The sequence below is a fragment of the Pungitius pungitius genome, chromosome 11 (genome assembly GCF_949316345.1).
Source record: "Pungitius pungitius chromosome 11, fPunPun2.1, whole genome shotgun sequence".
In the NCBI taxonomy this organism is placed as follows: domain Eukaryota; kingdom Metazoa; phylum Chordata; class Actinopteri; order Perciformes; family Gasterosteidae; genus Pungitius; species Pungitius pungitius.
Window position 1 is genome coordinate 3948670 of NC_084910.1, and position 14204 is coordinate 3962873.

At 41.4% G+C, this 14204-nt stretch overlaps 2 protein-coding genes across 3 annotated transcripts in view; both read left to right on the forward strand.

Annotated features, from left to right (window-relative positions):
- The first annotated feature begins 77 nt into the window (after positions 1-77).
- ttk (ttk protein kinase) lies at positions 78-7815 on the forward strand. Its single transcript, XM_037455124.2, has 25 exons — positions 78-182; positions 685-772; positions 862-1084; positions 1251-1357; positions 1446-1589; positions 1715-1829; positions 1908-1989; positions 2101-2210; positions 2570-2657; positions 2766-2865; positions 2972-3194; positions 3543-3649; positions 3878-4021; positions 4098-4255; positions 4425-4570; positions 4673-4799; positions 5077-5169; positions 5256-5413; positions 5532-5683; positions 5791-5915; positions 6220-6294; positions 6389-6565; positions 6855-6951; positions 7042-7127; positions 7206-7815. The coding sequence occupies exons 2-25, from the start codon at positions 685-687 to the stop codon at positions 7272-7274; spliced, it is 2994 nt and encodes a 997-aa protein (XP_037311021.2). The 5' UTR covers positions 78-182; the 3' UTR covers positions 7275-7815.
- Positions 7816-10349: 2534 nt separating this feature from the next.
- The window catches only part of bckdhb (branched chain keto acid dehydrogenase E1 subunit beta), a 31364-nt gene continuing 27509 nt past the window's right edge, over positions 10350-14204 (forward strand). Inside the window, exons 1-3 of one of the 2 annotated variants that reach the window (XM_062565497.1) lie at positions 10350-10577; positions 11432-11509; positions 11798-11866. In XM_062565497.1, coding sequence (XP_062421481.1) covers positions 10388-10577; positions 11432-11509; positions 11798-11866 — 337 coding nt within the window. In that variant the 5' untranslated portion in view covers positions 10350-10387. The remainder of the gene's footprint in view (positions 10578-11431; positions 11510-11797; positions 11867-14204) is intronic. The other variant, XM_037454133.2, reaches the window with a different exon arrangement.

The following is a 14204-nucleotide window of genomic DNA, read 5'->3' on the forward strand; positions in this document are numbered from 1 at the left end:
GATGCCTTCGTGGCTTAATGCTAGTTCTGGTTTGTAAACATAACTAATGCTGTCGTCACTGCGTCAACTATCCAATCAACACACGACTGGGGCGGAAGTGGCATATTTGAAAACTTTCAGTTGACGGGGTTCATTTTTCGTGCTCCATTACGCGCAACGGGATTAATGATATAATAAACAAGGTGAGATATTTTAGAGTAATATTGCTTTAATGTGAATGCACACGTTTCAATGCATGTTTGTGTATACTTATTGACTTTGTGTGGCCCGTGGCGGAGCAAAGTCGCTACCTACGAACACGCTAATGGTTGACAAAAGCGTTGACATGTAGCTAGCTAGCTAGTTAGCTGACCGAGCTAACGTTTATTCAGACAGTAAATACTATTACGCTATGTAGAACTTTGTCTCATAATATATCTTGAATGTGTGAGTGGAACCCTCTCGCTTCGCAGCTATCATAAATGGCATTTTTTTTTCAAGAAAGTTAGTGAACGTTAATACGTGAATATAAAATAACCGTCGTCAAAGCTTCACATCATTGTGATAACGTGCAGTTTATTTCTTTTATACTTCTCTTGACGTTACTCAATCAACCTCCTGGCTGATAACGTTTAAGGTTCTAACAGTTTTACCGATTTGTCATGTAGGAGAAAGTTATATTAATTATCTGCTAATTCATTTCAGATGGAAGAAGAGGAGCATACCGACAGGAAGCAGCAGCTGGCCATGCTTTATCAAAAGATCAATAAAATTAAAAAGTATTTCGATGAAGGTATTGAGTACTCCCGCCACCGTGACACGGTCAATATCCATCGTTACATTTTTTTAGAAGTAATAACACTACCTCTGCGTTTATTACAGATGACACGGATACAATTAACCATGTTATCGACTCCAACTCGCCCGAATCGTGCCTCTCATATTTGGTGGACCTGGAGAAGAAAGGGGATCCTCACTTAAATCATAACCACCTCACCAGACTTATCGACTTGTATACCAGAGTGTTCTCCAACATGCCACTGGGAAAACACTCTCACAACGAAAGCTATGCCAGGTTGTTGGTCAGATTTGCAGAGCTGAAAGCGTGAGTAACCATGTTATTACTTCATTACAAAATACCTTAGTCCTTCTGCTTTTAATTCAGTATTCATTGGTAGATTGAGTAGACCAGATTATGCACATATTAAAGAATGAATAATAATAATTAAATCACAATTGTCAATAAGTCATTTTTCCCTGTTTTTGATTAGAATTCAAGATGTCAATGAGGCGGAAGCCAACTTCAACTTGGCAAGATCTCACAGCCAGAACTTTGCATTTGTTCACATCGCACATGCACAGTTTGAACATTCTCAAGGTAGGCTTGTTTGTTGGTCTTGTACATAGGAGCACATTTTCATGATGTTTTTTGGGGTATTGCAGTGTCTGCTATGTCATCTGACCAGGCAACACAAAGAGGGGCATTCACATAGTGCAGAATGCCATTGAACTGGGCGCCAAACCAAAGGAGCTGCTTGAGGCTGCCTTGCAAAGCATGCAGTCGGGGAAAAGCCATTTCTTATTTTCGGAGGATAAGGAAAATGTACTTCGTGAGTCCTTTTTTAATTCTGAAGAATTCGGAATACTGTTGAAGTGCAATATTATTTAATATATATTAACATCTCATTGTCTAATTTCTTTTTTTTCTCATTTTATCGTGGGTTCTTCTTGACAGAGTTGTCGAACAGTAATACGCACAGTTCAGTCAAAAAGCGCTCTGTGTTCCAAAAAGTATGCAGAACATCAGACGGCACCGGCGACTTGCATCTCTCCAGTATTTTTGGTTCAGGGTAAGAATAAAATGCCCCTTTCCATTTTTTAATACCATAGTTCGGTCTAGAAAATATCTTTTGAATTCTGTTCTGCAGGCCAGAGCCCCTCGGTAGATCATCAGATGAACAACTATCTGGTTGGAGATCTGAATCTCACTGCAAGAGAGTAGTTGGCATGGTGAGTGTTGCAGTCCATCCTATTTGTTTTTACACCTGCTATTTCTTTGTGATTCTTTTACTTTTTTACCTTTGAAGTTTTGAGGTGGCATTCTGTCCTTTTGCATTGCAGCCGGGGAGAGTTCCTATTGTACCTTTACCCATCCCAGAAAAGGAGGATGATGACATTAACGAGAAGTGCTCAAATAGAAATGATTCATCAATCCACACACACTTGTCCAGGTAATTCTTCATATAAACATTTATTTGCAAATTGTTTTTTATTTTGTCATAAGTAATGCTGCATGAGATGTTTTCAGTGTTTCCCCCGAGGTATACAGCTTTATTTGGGGGGGAACTGGTCTCAGGGCAATGGGTGGAGGCGGGGAGTGGGAGTGTCTTCACCTTCAATACATATTACTCTATTTACATTCTTTCAAATAGCCATCAGTGGTCGACTCATCTTGTAAGAAAAATAATAATAAAATAATTGTATAGAAGTCTTGGACAAACACGTGGATGGAGCAAAATATAGATTATGAAATGTATCAAAGGCGTACTTTCATGGGTTGTTGATGCTTAATTTGTTTAAATTTTCTCAGGCAGACATCTGGTTGTAACGCAAACCCCTCGTTTGGACTGTCCTCTACAAAGAAAAAAGATGTTGATGTAGATCAATTGTATCATCGAGTGAGTAGAAATGGGGAGCCACGGAAATTCGAGATATGTCAGAATTGTCATAACTTTGAGTTAAACAAACAAGTGTAACATGGTTCTGTTGTATTGCTGTGTTCTCAGCCACCAGCTGTCAGTCCACAGCATTGGGAGGAGCAGGCCGCCGTGGACTCCACCACGCTCCTCAACACACACAGTGCAAGGGACGCCCCGAGAATGGAGGGTACAACACTACCTGTTGTGTTGCCATTACAACTTTTAGGGCCCTGGGAACCCTGTGCATTTAGGGTTTTGGCGGTTTTGAGGACATTCCGTTTCTCCCCTTGCAGATTTGACGTTCATCTTCGACCAGGTCGTCAATACAAATTCCCCCGAGTCGTGTTGGACGTATCTGATGATCCTGGAGAAAAGAGGCTGCCCCGACACAGACATCAACCTGCTGAATAAGCTCATGGACTGTTATTCTAAAATCTTCTCCAGGCTGCCGATAAGGCAGTTCAGCAAAAATGCCAGCTATGCCAGAATACTGGTCCGATATGCAGAACTCAGGGGGTAAGTTTCACAGCATTATCTCCATCAATGTGTGCAGTGGACTGTTTGAGATTTTGGAAAACCTTTTGTTGTAAACCTTTTATGGGGAATTTGTCACACTGTACTGCAATTCAATGGAGGTAAGCCCAACAATATCATTGCATTATTTCCCAGTCCAAACGGGCTGTGGTGTTGCCATTATAGAAATTTAATAAACTGGTGCTCCTGTATGATGTTAATTTAATGTTACCACTGTCATGTATCATGTGTAAAAGCATGGGTGACTGTTTTTGCTCTCAAAGATAAAATCAGTACATACTCTAACCGTCTCCAGAAAGTATTTGAACATTTATTTTTTTCCTTTTGCAGGATTGAGGATCCAGATGAAGCCCAGGACCACTTTATAGTTGCGAGATCCAACTGCAAAGGCTTCGCCTTTGTCCACATAGCACACGCACAGTTCGAGGTTTCTCAAGGTAACATTTTATTGTATTTTAGTTTCTATAAATATCATCTGACCGATCAATACAGTATATTATTCATGCAGGGTTACTTTGGGCACATTCAGATGAAGAACGTCAACTGACATTATTGTACAGATGTGTCTTACATGCTCTTACTTAGAGAGGCTGACTGTTTATTTTACTGATTAAACATAAATAAATTGCAAATGTTTTTTTGTTTTGTTTTTCTATCCTTTTAAGGTAATGTTACCAAAGCAACTTCCATTCTGCACAAAGCCAAGGCATTAAACGCCAGGCCCACAGAGCTGCTGGAGATGGCCTTACGTAACCTGAAAGCTGGAGAGAAACAGCTTGTGGTCACCAGGGAGGAGGAGCCTCCCACAGGTAGAGATTAACCGAGGAGAGTTGTTGAAGCACTGAGGTGGAGATGGTCTGTCACTGAAATGGTCTTTTCTTTTAGATTGGCAAACAGTTGCTGCAGTGAGTGCTTCTACCTGTGGGAGAAACCAGGAGCTTCAGCTCCCTACTCGTGTCCCCGTGAGCCGGCCAACTGAGCAGCCTAAAGCTGCATCCGAGTGGAAGATGCCAGCTGTCACCAACCGGCACGTTTCCCCACAGGTCTGAGGACATTTGTCAGTTAGTAGTTTAATGTTTCATAAGCTGCTTTCTTAATTTCCGATTTGTGGACTACCTTTCCACTTATTTGTCGGTATATTTTCTGTTATAATATGGATTGATGTATAGACCCTCGTGCTGATCCAATGGTTCTAAATCTGTTTCCTCCTAGGATAAGCAAACTACACCTCCTGAGCCCAGACCCGTTCCCTTTATGCTGGAGTCCCTCCCTACTCCATCCCTCCATCTTCCTTCAAGAATGAACCCACAGTCGCTGTGTCAGACTCCCAACAGCTACAGGAACCCCTGTGCTAGCAGGTATTATCTTGACTGTAGTCAGTGCACTTCATTGGGTTTATCTATTTTCTTCTACAATGAAACCATTGTGAGCAATAACGCCATCTCTTCCTTCCCCCGAAGCTTTATTACTCCTGTTGTAAAGAGAGGCCCCGAGGCGCCCTCCTCTGCGGTAGCAGCGCACAGAGCTGCACCTGCTCCGCAGCCGTGCACACCGCTCAACCAAGCACCGGGCTTCCAAACTCCACAGGTACGTCATGGTCTCCCCCCGCTTCTGCTCTGCTCTTCTCTCGGAAACTAAATCACATACTACTGTACTGTACACATGTTGTTTTTTCATTGTTATGAGGCTGCCATAACTTGGCAATCAGCGATGCTTTTTTACTGTCTACATATAAACATACCAATAAAACGAGGGCCAACGTACACATGTAGTTAATCATATTGTTCCCATCCACCCACGTTTTTGTTACAGTTACAACAGTTAAATTAAACTGAAATCATTTTTTGTTTGAATTCAATTCCAGTCGTCCTTCTCTGCGATGTCAAATGAAACTATTACCATCAAGGGAAAGCAGTTCTTCATACTTAAGATGATTGGACGTGGCGGTTCTAGCAAGGTAAAAACATTGGAAACTCTTATTCTATTCCAGCGATCATAGGCGTGGCTTTTTGTAATCGGCGAGCGTTGTGTTCTCTGTTTCAGGTCTACCAAGTCCTCGATCACAAAAAGCAGCTGTTCGCTGTGAAATACGTCGACCTCGAGGAGGCTGACACTCAGACAGTAGAAAGCTACAAAAATGAGATTGTGCATCTGAACCGCTTGCAGCAGTACAGCGATCAAATTATCAAGCTCTATGACTAGTAAGCACATTGGCTTTTAAAGCGATCGTTGCGTCCCCTTCTGATTTTAAGTATTTATTGTATACGGAATGAAGAAGAAATATATTCGGTTGAATAACCATAACGGATGTGTTTGCAGTGAAATAACCAACAGCTACATCTACATGCTGATGGAGTGCGGTAACTTGGATCTGAACACCTGGCTGCGAAACCGCAAGACCGTCAATCCGCTGGAAAGGAAGTTTTACTGGAAGAACATGCTGGAGGCCGTCGACACCATCCACAAACACGGTCCGGCTCTTCATCCCTCTCACTGGCTCCCTCAGTCTCAGGGTTGTCTGCTCAGATGGACTTCATTTCAAAACAAACCTGACTGTCCTCCGTGTGTTCTTGTGCAGGGATTGTCCACAGTGACTTGAAGCCCGCTAATTTTGTCATCGTGAACGCTTCGCTGAAGTTGATTGACTTTGGCATTGCCAACCGAATCCAGCCAGATGTCACGAGCATCATGAAGGATTCACAGGTACAATTTCATATCTATGCGCCGAAGGATGACAATGTAAATGCAATGTAAAACCCCACAGTAAATGCTTGAGATGCATTGATCTGCACTTCACCATTGCTAAATGGAAGTGTGTTAGTGCGACGCACTGTACGCACGCATCCAGCAGACATGCAGAACACGCCCCCCTCTCATGAACCTGCAACAACCAAACCAGGTGTTTGTATGTAAGAAACAAATGGTCCTGTAAACATGAGTAGGCTGTATCAGATTAATCCCTGGGGTGGAGAGCTCATGTAACCCATGGCTGTTTTTTCAAACACAGGTTGGAACCTTGAACTATATGCCCCCCGAAGCCATCAAAGACACCTCATCCCAGGCAGGGAAAGGCCGCTCAAAGGTACCGAGCTCGCCGAGTGGAATAAACATGCAGAGCTATCATTTCTGATTGCAGGGCTGTTTGTGAAGGTGGTTTCTTTTTGTTTCTCCCAAAGATCAGTCCCAAAGGTGACGTGTGGTCCCTTGGGTGCATCCTGTACTGCATGACTTATGGAAAAACTCCGTTCCAAAGCATCACCAATCAGATTGCCAAGCTGCACGCCATCATTGACCCTTCTCATGCAATGGAATTCCCTGACATCAGCGAGAAGGATTTGCTGGATGTGTTGAAGGTCTGAGACCACGACTAAACTGTATTGGTGTAGAATGATTTTGCCATGATGGAAGCACTCCTGCTGGTAGAAAAGCTTAAATATTACTTGGTCTATAAATGTCTGTTAGTATTTTAACTCTTAATTTTATGTTATAGTGAGTGTTTCAAACTGTCAAAATACAGGGTTGAACATACATTGGTGCATGATACAGATTTAACTCCGATATTGACGTCCATATCCATTTAAAATGTGGCTACTTATGAAGTGGTGTGAACTACTAATCCGTTGTTTTGTCTGGTTGTTGCAGAGGTGCTTGGTACGAAACCCACGAGAGCGAATCTCTATTGCTGAGCTGCTGGAGCATCCATACTTGCAGCTGAAGAACCAAACAACACCTGGACCAGGTACACACACGCACATCAAACCCTGTACTTGGAAGCTAGCTTTGCTGTTCACCACGTGATGCACACCTGTACTCTCCTCACCCCTTTCAGAATGTTGCAGTAACGGTGATCTCCAGAGGATCCTAACAGACCTTGCGGCCCTCCAGTCTCCAAAGAGCATCGTCCGAGCTGCTAATGTAAGATTTGACAACATTTGACTTTGACTCCATCCAGGAGTTTCTTAAATAGTAACTCTGCACTTCTGCTTTTTACAGAATCTGGCCAGAATGTGCAGCAGCGGCCGGAAGTTGGACGTTGCAGAGTGCGCAAAGTCATCCACCTAATTATCCTGGATTGTTATTTAGATCATTCCCGTTCTCTTGTTTTAACTCCTCTTAACCACTTCAGTAGAGTAACAGTAGTTTCTGTAAGGTGTAGAACTTACAAATCTATTGTTTGTGGCTTTTGAAACAAAAGCATTATATTTCTTCATTTTACTCCAATTACATAATAAATGTAAGCATACAGCATAGTCAAATAAATTAACTGTATCCATAGGACTTGTCAATTTGTTCTGAAATGTTGAGTTTAACAAGCTATTTTCTAAAAAACTCAATGTTATTGTCAATAAGTAAATTGTAGTGTTTTGATTTTTGTAGTATTCTGAAATCCTTTCCACAGGCATTTAGTGACAATAATACAAACTGAAGATTACATTACAACTTTTATATTATCCTTGACGTCTGTGCAGTTAAATCATTTTGAGGTTATCATTTTATAGAACTGTTAGGTAGTGCAACTGCTTATGGAAAGGCAAAAGGGGATCTTTTTTGCAATTTTCAAATGTTTTTTTTTCTCAATGGAATTAAAATGGATAATGCCATCCTCTCAGAGCTTCTGATGAATCCAGCTCTGAAATATTTTGCCATAAAAGATGATATTATTATTCTCACAAAACCGCGGGCCTTTATCATATTCAAAAAGTTGTTAAATTTGGCATGGATATCTGGACTGTTAAAAATAATAATATAATAATTAGGTCTCACAATTGTGTATTAAGAAATGTCTCTATAGCGCTCTTGAAATTTAAAAAAGACCACACTGGGCCAGTTTCCGCCCCCGATGTCCAATCAACTTGGAAGTTGGCACACAGGTGCTCTTCGACATGCTCTACAAAAAAGTCAATCATGGGCAAATGCACCTAACTAGATTTTCCGCCATTTTGAATTTTGTGAAAAACACTTTATTGGCAATTTCTCCTAAACGCTGAGTTTGATTGCCACGAAACCTTCAGTGGATCATCATTGTTCAATGTGTCCTTGATATATCAGAATGGTGCTGATAACCCATTGCTTTGATGAGATATGGGCTAGTTAACTTTGCAAGGGGTGCGGCTTAATCTGGCAGATTTTTAACTTCCAAATGACTTGGCCTGCCCTCACCAAAATTATAACGTGTAAACATTGAAGCCCTGAACACACCCTAATTTCTTCCTAATTTTTTAAGAATAGGGGCGCTGTAATGAATGGTTCAAAATCTGCCCTTTTGGCCTGTTATTGGCTTATTTTCAGGATTTCATAAAGTTGTAAAAGACTGAACTCCTCACAGAGATTTAACACGGTTCTTTTCAAAATCGTGCAGTGTGATCCTGAGACCTTAGGCTCTAAAAATTGCAGATAAAGTATGTTTGCTAAAACATACTTTATCTGATATGCTCCATATTTCTCATATAGCATGAACATCTCACCCGTTAAACATCTATATGGTCATTTCTAACCTGTTTTATGGTTTTAAGAAGATATTACGGTTAATGAACTTTGCAAGGGGTGTGCCTTTATCTGGCCAGATTTATAACTTCCAAATTGCCGGATGTGTAAACATGGAACCCTGAACACACCCTAATTTTTTCGTAATTCTTGAAGATTAAGGGGCGCTGCATTTAATCATTAAAGATGTGCCTTTTTTGGCATATTTTCATAATTTCTTAAGAGTTGTAAAAGACCGAACTCCTCCCAGGGATTGAACCCGATTCTTTTCAAATCCACACAGTGTGCTCTTGAGACCGTGGCCTCTAAAAGTTGCATTTTGCCAGAAGAAATATTAAACTATGTGCATAGGGAGCAATTAAAAAAAACATCCTTTAAAAGATTTCGAGAAGACATGATACATGACCCAAGAAGTCAGAATGTCCTGGTTATCCATCTGTTATCAACCTGAAGTGGAATGGTCATGACCGTATTGATTTTTTCCTTTTAAGCCTACTCTGAAAATGACTAAATGTAGTCAGGTGATAGATTTAGAAGGAAATTGGCTCATGTTTGGTATTTTGAGAGGCTTTTATTTTGGACTGGTACATCAGAAGCTCCTGGTTATATGTTGACATAAAAGGCCTGAGGCCATGATAATGTCAAAGATAAAGTTTGCAAAGCGGCATTCTTGGTGTTGTGAACGCTTCTTCCGAAGGCCACAAGGTTCCTCGCCGCATTTGAACCCGTCTGGCCAGTGCGCCGACGTGCAAGGAGTAGCGAGGACCCGTCCAACGCTGCTCGCAGATTTAATTTAGGTATATTTTTTTGTTGAAAATTATTTTTTTATCCTTCAATTTTTTGTCTTGAATGTTAGTTCAGTACACAGATGAAGAATAAAACTTTATGAAAGGGGATACGTTAGTGGAAGAGATGTAGTGCTACACTAAATGTTATAGAATATTTGTGTATTGGAATGTTAAGCAGAGTTTTTAAGGTATGTTAAGGTATGTTATATGGTATAAATATAACATTCAACATTAATTTTCTTTCCAGGGAAACCCTGTTATTAAAATATGTTTTGTGTATTGTGACCCTTGCAAAGATCTTAGATTTAGAGTGAAAGATGGTGGTGAAGCTGAATCTAAACTGCTGCTAACCAGTGACGTAATTTGCTAAACGTGCACTCTGACGCTCACGCCGCCCCCCTTTTCGACCAATCATAATCGGAGAAAGAGAAACAAGACGTCTCACTGTGCCGCTATTCCAAAGTATCACAGAGTGCCGAAGGTCGGCTCAATGTCTTGTTGATTTTTTGTCGTCAAGATAAAAGAGATGTATAACCCAATTACACGCAACAGGGACGTTTCAACATATACTTAAATAGCCCGTAAAAATTTGATTCAAAGATTTAAAAAAAGTCACAAATAAGTATTACAGGGTTTCCTCTACATGTCACATCCAACATTCTCTCTCCTCGAATCCCCCAAAAGTTTTTGACGGGATAGAAAAGTGTAGAAAATAATAATTCATTTTTTCACTCGTTGCTGAAAATATAATTTGGGAATTTACTTTAGACTAGTGATGCAAAACCTGCATTGCATGTGTAAAAAGTGTTAGGGTTTAGGGTACAGCTCTATAGAAATAGTGAGTGATCTCTGACGATTAGACGATCTTCGCACTTTGCCCTTCCTGGATAACTAACAACAGCGATGGCGGCTGCTGCACGGTTCTTCATCCGTGGTGCCCACTCCAAACTTCACATCTCTGGAGTTGGCCCCGTCCCTCAAAGCTCTTTTGCTGCCACTCTGCTCAAGTTGTCACCGGGCTCCAGCTCCCGGACACAACGGAGACATGCAGCTCACTTTACCTTCCAGGCTGACCCCGAGCCGACACAGTACGGTGAGTGGCTGGTTAGCAGGCTACCGACGGCTAACGTTAATAATTATATTCACAGGAGACACTTGTGTAGCACATTTACACCGTTTTAACTGTTAGAAAGTGAAGTGATTCAGCAGCACTGGCAGCATCTTCTTTTTCAGTCGATACGAAAGGGTCGTAATTGCGACAGTTGTTCAGCTGTCACGTCATCACGCCGCAGGACCAATGTTTCTCGTAGACCGCTCTTTATTTCAAGATGTGTACTAAGTTAACGTTACGACCATTGACACGTAAGGTCCTTTCGGATGCGTATTTTACGTTTTAATTGTCTCACCCGTGTAACCTGCACGTTAGACCACGGCTGTCTCCAACCTAGTCGTGATGTCACACACGTTTAAGGTGAGCTCAGAGTAGCTTTCCCCTTAATGAACGTAAAAACCTCAAACCTCTGCCGATTGTTCATAACCTCGAATGTGAGCTCTAACCAGGACACACGCTGCCCCCCAGTAATGCGGACCAACTATGGCCGATGTGAACGTCAAAAGGTGTTTCCCAATCCGAGACAGTCTCATTGTTTCTCCTTACATTTCAGTCAACCAGGATGTTGGCACCCACTAAAGAGCCATTGTTACTGGTTCCAGTAAAACAACCTGCACGGAGGATCTAATGTTCCCGTTGTATGACAAACGGATTCTTTGATTGCAGGCAGTTTGTCAACTTGTCCTCAATGTGGTTTCTTTTCCTGCAGTAACTGATATGTCACTCGAATGTTTGTTCAACAGTCTACTTTTTAGCTGAATTGCATAAGAATGAATTGGTGATTGTGTTGCGTCTTTCTTTGTGTTTCATTAATTTTTTTTTTTACAAACTTTTAGGCCCCACGACGAAGATGAACCTGTTTCAGTCGGTTACAAGCGCTTTGGACCACACTCTGGCCAATGACCCAACAGCAGGTACACATTTTATAGCTTTTATTATTTGGCCATCTGTAAAGGGTCAACCTCCATTGGACCTCGTTTATCATCACGCTGTATTTTGAAATTGTTTTTAAATTGACAGATGGGAACGGTAGATTTGTATCTCTATCACTTCTTTGAACAATCCTAATTTTCTTTATCTCCCATCTCATGTTGGGACTTTTAATATTTTAAGTTGGACTTATTTATTCTGTTCTGAAATGCAGCAGAAGAGAACTTGACATATCTGGACTGTCTGTGTTGTGTGTCTGTGTTTCCCTGCAGTCATCTTTGGGGAGGATGTTGCCTTTGGGGGAGTGTTCCGATGCACAGTGGGTCTGAGAGACAAATACGGTAAGATGTTACTCTTCTGTCTGCATTGAACCACGTGTCCACAAGGTGGCAGCAGAGGACTGTGAACAATCTGGCCACTTCCTGTCTTGCAAGGTCATGTTACTGTTCAGTGTTCACCTAGAAGACCAGAAGGATCTCTTTGCACTCATTTTGTAGCAGCCTGCCAAGCAAGCTGATAAAGAATGTCAGTTGCTTGCACCGGTTCCTTTTGTGGAAGCTATTCCTTTTAATATGTCCCGTGTGAATATGGTTGGAGTCTTTGAAGGGTAATTTGGCTCTGAATTGCGTACAATCAATGGATTTCTTTGTTTCCACAGGTAGCAGTCGCAGCACACATTAGCTTTTTGCGGATAAATCAGGTCTGGCTGAAAGGCATTTTCCACAGCAGACATGAATGCCTTCTGTGGAAAAGATGTATGGATTTATCTGCTTTGAAGTTGCGTTCCATTAGTAGCTTATATGCCCTCCTGGTTTTAGTAGCTGAGGCTTTTCTCTTCAAAGGAAACTGGCGCTTCCATTCTAGTTCTGGATAGGGATGCACTGACACCATTTTTTTCAGACCAAGTACTGACAATATATGAGTTTTTAAAAAACTTTTAAAAACTTTTTTTATTTTCACCAGATGTTCCTCACTTTCTGAGTTTTACAAATTCAATTGGAAACACAATGCTGTTGCCAACATTTAAACATTAAGCATTGACTTATCCCGGTACAAAACAAATAGTAGCTCTTTGTTATCTATTAACTGCTGTCGTCAGAAACCGTGAAAAAAATAAAAAATAAAGGTCCCCTTTGAGAGCTGTGGAGGCATCTCCCGAAACGGAGGATAACACAGGCCCACTTTAAGCCGCCTGAGGTGAAGTTGTTCCTAACATCGGCCCTAACCCCCTACACTTTAATCATCAGGTGTCGGACAAGCAAGACACAGAACTTTTCTTGGTCTCCTCACAGGACTCGATGAGTAGTTGCATTTATTCACGACGACAAAAGTGCTCTCACACACACACACACACACACACTGCAGAGCTACATTCCCAGCTCTAACGTTACTTCATCCACGTGGACACTCAAATGCTGTTATGGGTTTGATGTACAAATTTTGCCACTGCCAGCGAACAACGTCTTAGCTAAACTAATTGATAGGGGGGGGGGCAGCAATAAATAATGGCTACAGCCTGTTTGGGCATCATGTAAAAGTTCCAGCTAGGAGGCGTATTGGGCTCAAGTGACGAGAAGTTGGGGTCACATTGCTGGAGTGGTATCGGATGCGGTCGTCTCGGATGTAGTCTTTCAATGTGGCTGCTGGTCCATTACGAAGTCCGCAGTTGACAGTCTGATAATGATAAGTAAATCTTCTGGGAGCCAAACGTCAAGGCAACAGCATCAAGGTGTTTTCCGTCTGCAGCAGGTAATTCTCAAGATTGTTGCGGAGTAGACTTGATGTCTCTTTAACCAAAGTGTTGGTAACCAATTTCCTGCGGATTTATTAAAAAAAGCTATTCCATTTTGACCCAAATTATTTTTTTAGCCAGTAAATCTGGGAACAACCAAGCATTGCAGGCCGGGTGCTGCTCTGTTCCTTTTTATTGTTTATCAAGGTGCACGTGTCAACAGGTTGACTTCTCCTATTTTGAGTTCATCTTCAGTTTATTTTGTGTCTATTTTTTCCTCTTCAATAACATAGTTTCAGAACCACCACAAGGTAGCTGCCTCTGCCTTTTGTTTTCATTGACGTCAGGAGTGTTGACCTTTTTATAAAGAGGGATCATTATTTTCCATCTCATCTTTGCGCACAGTGACTGGAGCAAATCTGTTTATTTTCCTCTTGCGACTGAAAGGGACGGTGCACACCTTTGCCACTCACCATCATTATCCACAGCAGAGGTTAATGCCAGGCACATTCTGTGCGTGTGTGCACACCGCCCAGGCTATAAAGTGTAGCCTAACATTTACAACTTTCAAATCTTTCTAGACCAGTGTGAACAAGCGTCAACCCAACAGTGCAAACGTTGGGCAAGTACATTCTGTGGTTCTGTTTTTCTCTAATTCGGTTTCCATAGAAACTTATTTGGGATACATTTTTAAGTTTTCTCCTTTTTTCTTTTTTACATTCAGGTGGCATTGCATAATGATTTTTAGAATCCTGATCAAGTGCCCAAGATGGTTAAGTGCATGGGATATATTTTTCTTTAAGGATTCTTGTTTCAATGTTGCTTGAATATTATATTCATAAAGGCCTTTATCCAATTCAACACGGAGGGAATCAAGGTATTGGAGCAAATGTCTGTTTGTTCCTGTCTGTTGCTTTTTATATACGACTCTTTCTGGTAAATTGTGT

What these genes read in the sequence shown, in the direction of transcription:
- ttk (XM_037455124.2), top strand. Translation starts at nt 685, where the DNA reads ATGGAAGAAGAGGAGCATACCGACAGGAAGCAGCAGCTGGCCATGCTT. An exon ending in GGAGGAGGAGCCTCCCACAG is followed by an intron (nt 4,022 to 4,097) that starts GTAGAGATTAAC and finishes CTTTTCTTTTAG; the next exon opens with ATTGGCAAACAGTTGCTGCA. An exon ending in CCAAACAACACCTGGACCAG is followed by an intron (nt 6,952 to 7,041) that starts GTACACACACGC and finishes CACCCCTTTCAG; the next exon opens with AATGTTGCAGTAACGGTGAT.